The following is a 6,066-nucleotide window of genomic DNA, read 5'->3' as shown; positions in this document are numbered from 1 at the left end:
TACTGAATTGATCTTTGAAACGCATATGAAACCGTGACCTATTTTACTCTGAGCTGCTTAATATTCGAATGTTCACATTTCACCTTCACATATTTCTTTAAATTCATTTTTGTTTGGAAAGTAAACATTTTAATGTTCAGTTTTTCTTCCATTTGGTATTTTAAAATAAAATCCTATTTTCATATCCTGTTAAATTTTTCCCATTGGATAGCCTGCTCTCTGAGAGGTTGAGACATTTGGTTGAGAATCACTAAGCAGAGCTCTTGGAGTGGCATGCGAAGGGCCTCTCTCGGGGTGCCACATCAGGCACACCCCTCCTTCTGTGCATGGAACTTCTGGCTCTTAGGGATGGTAGGGACTATACACTGCCTGATGCTGGTGCTCCAGTGACCCAGCAGTTCCTCCCAAACCTGTAAATGCTAACCATGTTCAGAGGTGGCCATCTCTGCTCTTTATCATCAAATGGAACAAATATAGTATAACCAACTGCATTTGACCAAATTAGCATTCTTTATTTTTGAAGACTTTTTTTAAAGGAACTACAGCAGCATCCTGCTTTCATGGGTGTATGTGAATGTTTGTAGGAGGCTTTTCCTCACATTCACCTCCAGATACCTGAATGCATATCTATAATGAATAGAGCTATATGTCGCATTCCTCAAAGCCTTAGATATAATGGAAAGCAAATATAATCACTTAGATCTTATGTATGTTTGTTTGCGGAGCCCATTTCTGATATTGGTCAGAATTATTGAAAGGGAACCTTAAAATAACAATTGTCATTTAAAATCATTTTAGTTTATCATTAAGTGTTCTGAAGAAATAGAGAATAATGTTTGTTAATATTCAGATCTAAATTTACAAGCAGGTAGGTGGGAGCAGTTCCTAGTAGAAAAGATTTAAAAACCTCTATTTTAAAATATCAATTAAATCTTAATTTTGAAGAAATTTTACAAGAGTAATACAAGGCTTGGAAAATACCATACCTTTCTGTTCACGTTAGGAAGCTAAGTCATAACCACATTTAATTACAGACATCCTTAGGAAACTTTTTTCTCAGGAAGAAAATAAGAATATAGACAATGTTTCCCCCTCTGTATTCTCAGTTTCCTTTTTGGGGAAGAGCGCTATACAATATGATGTTTTAGCATTAGCTTTAGATATCAGGTGCATATGAACTAAAACCATAAAGCTTTACTAACTTTTGAAATGATACAGTTTAAAGGCTGTATTTTGGACTCTGCCATCAAATAAAAATCTATCTATACATTTTTGTGAATTTTTTTTCTATTATAACTAAATTCGGCCAGTGGTTTTATATTTTTCAGCTGGTGGTATAAGAGATATTTAATTTAATTATATCATATTAGGAACAACCCAATTATAGTCCTTCAAACTCAGCTAGACTATGAATTTATAGTTGGCAGTTGGTAAATACCTATTAAACGGGATCAAATCTCTATCTAAAACTCTAATCTTAAATTATGTTTTTTCTTTCTTTAGAAGGTTAATTTTTACTTGAGCTTGAAGGGATAGTTAATGATGTCTATTTTCCTCTTTTTAATTGATATATCCTAAAGGAAATAAATAAATATATACATACCAAGTAAATGAGGTTTGAAGCCGTGACCAAATTATTGGAATATTAAGATTATTCAATACATAATAAAGGGAAGATTTTCTTTAAGTATTTTAAGCTCTAAAGAGATAGCCCGAAGACATTTAGTAAGAGTGGTTTGAATCATTTTAATTTATCTTCTGTAATTACTTAAGCCTTTTTAAAGTACTGCCAGTCAGTAATAGTTTAAAATATGACAGAATTTACTCCAATTTTTTCCTATTTTTTTATTCTAATTCGTTTTTACCCATTTTGATCTACTTTTCATTAAAGACAAGATTTGATTATAAATCATTATTTGAGGCAAAAGAATTTTTAGATCTGTTTGACTTTTATTTCATGTTTAATAAACATTTTGAATTGGAAAAAAATATTAATTTTTTATTTGCCTGAAAAAATATAGGCATTATCTGGATATGAATGCACCATTTAATAAGACCTAACAGTGGGCTTCACAGTTCGAAATGATTTTATATATAAGGCAAAAACCATTATTTGCTTTCGGTCTCTTTTGCTACTCCTAGCTCCTCTTAGCTCATTCTGCTGTAATTCAGCCTCCAGGAGGGTTGAGACCTAAAGCACCCTTGGTCTCTGAACTCTTTTGTCTTTATTGCCAATCGACCACGTGAAGCTGAATCCCACCTGAGGGCCAAGGCCACACGTGCCTTTTATAAAAGTGTAATGTCAAGTCCATCCGTTCCCATTAAATTAATTCCATAGAGAAAAACCGACTCCTACAAGTCTTCTAAATATTCTTAGATCTAAGGCTAAAAAAAAATAAGTTGATAAATTTACAGGGAAAAAGGAAATTTATTTTCTTATAAATGAAATCTTGGGAACACGTTTCCCTCTGTTTGAAAATGAATTTCTGGAAATAGCACTAAGTATGACAAAATTCAATTTCTATTTCCAGAAAGAAAAATTCAGTCAAGGTAGAGAATTTAAAAATATTTGGACTGGAGCAATGTTTCAAGGCCAGAAAGAAAATAAAGTAAGGATTATATTTTTCTTTGCCAGAGTGATCTCTGCCAGATCACTCTGAATTCAAAGCAGGTGGTTTGTGATTGCTGGACAAAGTACAGTCATAGGAGAGCAGATGATGGTGCTGCCTAAACAAAGCTAAATGGATGTGCCACTAATTTCTTCAAGTGGTTATCTCATAAGAGATCAAGATAATTTCCAGATGGAGGTGGTATGTGCTGGGGCTTGTTGTTCTCAAAATGGCTGCTACGACTTTTGTGGATGATGTAAATATTTGGATCAGCATTTGGCTGTAGTTCTGCTTTAAGTGTATGGAACTCACATTGAAGTTTAATTATAAACGTGCCTGAGTTAATTCAACAATTAGAGAATGAGTTTGCACATGATTTGCATGCTTAATGTACTAACACCTGAAACATCCCCGAAACCCCAGCTTCTCCCCACCATCCCCTCCCCCGCAGCCCTATTCTCAACCCTTGCCAGGCAAGCCCTGGTAGCCCCAGCTCCTGCCATGTTTGTTTAGGCTGTTTTGAAAACTGCCTGTGAAGCTCGGCCAGGGTACTGCAGCTAAACTATGACAGGGCTAACATGAAGATCTGATGCTTGGTTTGAGTTGTCACATCAGCAGACACTGGTTCAAAGGATCTTTTGATGTCAACCGGCTCCCTTCGTATCATTCCATGGAGTTGCGTGCAAACTTCTGTTGTTCTGTGAACAGTGTTACCTGTGACTTAAGTGTACAACACCTGTTTGCTATGTTGTTGTTGCTTTATGGGGAGGGGGGAGAAAGGGGAAGAAAGTTAATGGGGGAGATTAGAGGATGGTTTGCTAGATTTAGGGAGAGCTTTTAGTTAAGAACTCATATCTGCATGTTTCCAGAGTCATAACTATTATCACTTAAAGGTTATTACACTCAGCTTCAAAATAATATTGAAATCCACATAGCCTACATTTTAAATTTTATACTAGTTTTTTTTTTAGAGCAAATCACAGCCAGTTGAAACGAAGACAAGAGAAATAATAAAGATCCAGATGTTTGAGAAGGAAAATAAAACATCAAAATCAGAAGTCAGAGAAAAACTTAATCCTAAAATCAATTGCAGTCAGTTATTTTTTTTTCCAGAAAAAAATTTACATAAAAATAGAGAAAATTCAAGAATGAGTCAGAGATGGATCATTAAACAGACAAAAATGCTAAAATAGATATCCCAGGTAAAGTTGTAACAACATCAATAGGCGGGGGATAAAAGAACCAAGCCACATGCAAGGAAACTGACAACCAGAAGGAAACTAACTCACACAGTAGCTCAGAATAGAGCATGCGAGAGAACTGGCCACACACTCCAGTGAGAAGCCAAGGAAATAGCATGATGCAAGCTTTGCTCTTCCTACAATTGGGGCAACCCATCTTAAAGAGAAAGGCTTCAGGTTCTCTGCCTCTATGAAAAGGCCTGTGGATTCCTGAGGGGGATCTAGAATTTTCTTCTGGTTTTGCAAAGCCAGTTAGAAACTTCCAGAAGGCAATGACCATGCCTAACACTTTCCAGCATTGGCAGCCACCTCATATGCCACCCTAATTTAAGTCCAAACTGCATAGAGAAAATTTGCATGCTTGTCCTCTTCCCCAAAACTCAAATCCTGTTGAAGCTATTCTTGGAGAATTGTGGTTATTAACCTTTTGAGGTTTCTAGATTCTTTCAGAGGATTTCTTTCTCCCCCCAAACATATACTTACATTCAAAATTTCGCATTCTTATCTTAGACTCCTTGAAGATTCCACCTAAGAAATCCTACAGTGTCAACCCATTTGCTAGTACTTCCATAGAACTTAGTCTCCAACCAAGGTTTTTGCTTGGTTTTGCAGCTCACGAGACCTCTTTATATTCTTTCAACTCCTGAGAAAGATAATTTCTCATAATTCCATAAGACCAGCCAAATCCAGGTTAGAAAAGAGTGGCTATGGAAATCTGCCTATTGTCTAGTTAGTTATGTCTATTTGAGAAGAACTGAATTTTGAAAAATCAGAATCTTGACCAGGGAAAAGAGTAAGAAATCTCTCATGTTTAGTGTCTAAATCAGATAAGAGCCCAAAAAAGCTCTGCCAGTACGGGCCTTGGACTTTGTAGATGCTCACGCTAAACCATTATATAGGCATACCTCATTTTATTGCACATCACTTTATAAAGCTTCATGGATGTTGCATTTTCACAAATTGAAGGCAAGACCCTCCACCAGCAAAAGATCACAGCTCTCTTAATTGTGGTACTTGATTGCAGTGGTCTGGAACCAAACCCACAATATTCCTGAGGTATGCCTGTTGTAATAAAACAGGTCAGGACTAACCTCATGGAAAATGATAAATAAAATGAGGAGATGTCCTTGTGTCTTAGGTTTGTCTTAGGGGGCATGTGTGTTATATGATATCCCATCATATGTGAACATGCTCATATTTGTGAATCAAGATCCTCAATACATGCATATGCACATATAATCAAACTTGGTATTTAATGTTTAGTTCTCATTTGTGCCTTAGGTATTCCGAAGAAGGTAGATGAAGACATCCAAAACAATCACAGTGGCATTATATCAATACAAATGAATTCAAATGAGGGGACTAAGTTGACACCCATTAGTAAATCTTCTGAAATTTTGTTTAGTATCACAAGCACCTTTTCTCCAAAGATAAAATTATTTGAAGGACATGGTACGTGTCATATTTGGGGAAATGAAATTTATAGAATTGAGTATTTGGAACATAAAAGCAATTCAAGCTAAAAATTTCAAATGATCAAGTTTAAAAACAGAAAATTCTTTGTTAATCAATGTCACCATAATAAACTTAAAAAGGAAAATCAAAACTTTATGCTCTTTTCTGTTGTAACACGCAATTATGAATTATTACATCATTTATCTATATCTTGATGTTTTATTTTAAGATTACTTAGCTTAGAGTATCATTCTAAAAAATAGAAAATTCAACTTTTTTCACTCCTCAAAAATAACTCAGCTTTGGGAAATATGCTAGTGTATATAAAACCATCATAAACAGGGAAAGTATTTATATACATATAATACGCACAAACGTATTTGCACATTTACAGCGCATGCGTATAAGACGGACTCAGGCTAGCTATAGGGAATGTGCTTTGCCTACTGCTCATATCACCTCTAGCATAAATGTGATTTTCAGACGGGAGACTGGGGAGAACCTTCCATTACCTTGCGACCTCCAAATGAAGCCACAGCCTCAACTCCAGTACAGTACTGGCAACACCATCCAGAGAAGCTCATCTTCCAGTCATGCGATTACAAAGCTTTTGTAAGTTACCCTGCATTCAGTATTTGGGTGTGAGTAGAGATAGATAGTATATTTCTGGCTTCTCTACTGTTATATATTGAAAATATACCAAAATGTCCATCTTTCTAAAACGTTCTCCCCTTGTCTTTTTCTTAAAGTAGCCTTCTCTC

At 35.6% G+C, this 6,066-nt stretch overlaps 1 protein-coding gene across 1 annotated transcript in view; it reads left to right on the top strand.

Annotated features, from left to right (window-relative positions):
- The window catches only part of ANKS1B (ankyrin repeat and sterile alpha motif domain containing 1B), an 874,817-nt gene that overhangs the window by 819,141 nt on the left and 49,610 nt on the right, over positions 1-6,066 (top strand). The window contains exon 21 of the mRNA XM_023527446.1: positions 5,789-5,917. Coding sequence (XP_023383214.1) covers positions 5,789-5,917 — 129 coding nt within the window. The remainder of the gene's footprint in view (positions 1-5,788; positions 5,918-6,066) is intronic.

Source organism: Pteropus vampyrus, unplaced genomic scaffold (genome assembly GCF_000151845.1).
Source record: "Pteropus vampyrus isolate Shadow unplaced genomic scaffold, Pvam_2.0 Scaffold16, whole genome shotgun sequence".
In the NCBI taxonomy this organism is placed as follows: domain Eukaryota; kingdom Metazoa; phylum Chordata; class Mammalia; order Chiroptera; family Pteropodidae; genus Pteropus; species Pteropus vampyrus.
This window is presented reverse-complemented; position numbering and strand designations above follow the sequence as displayed.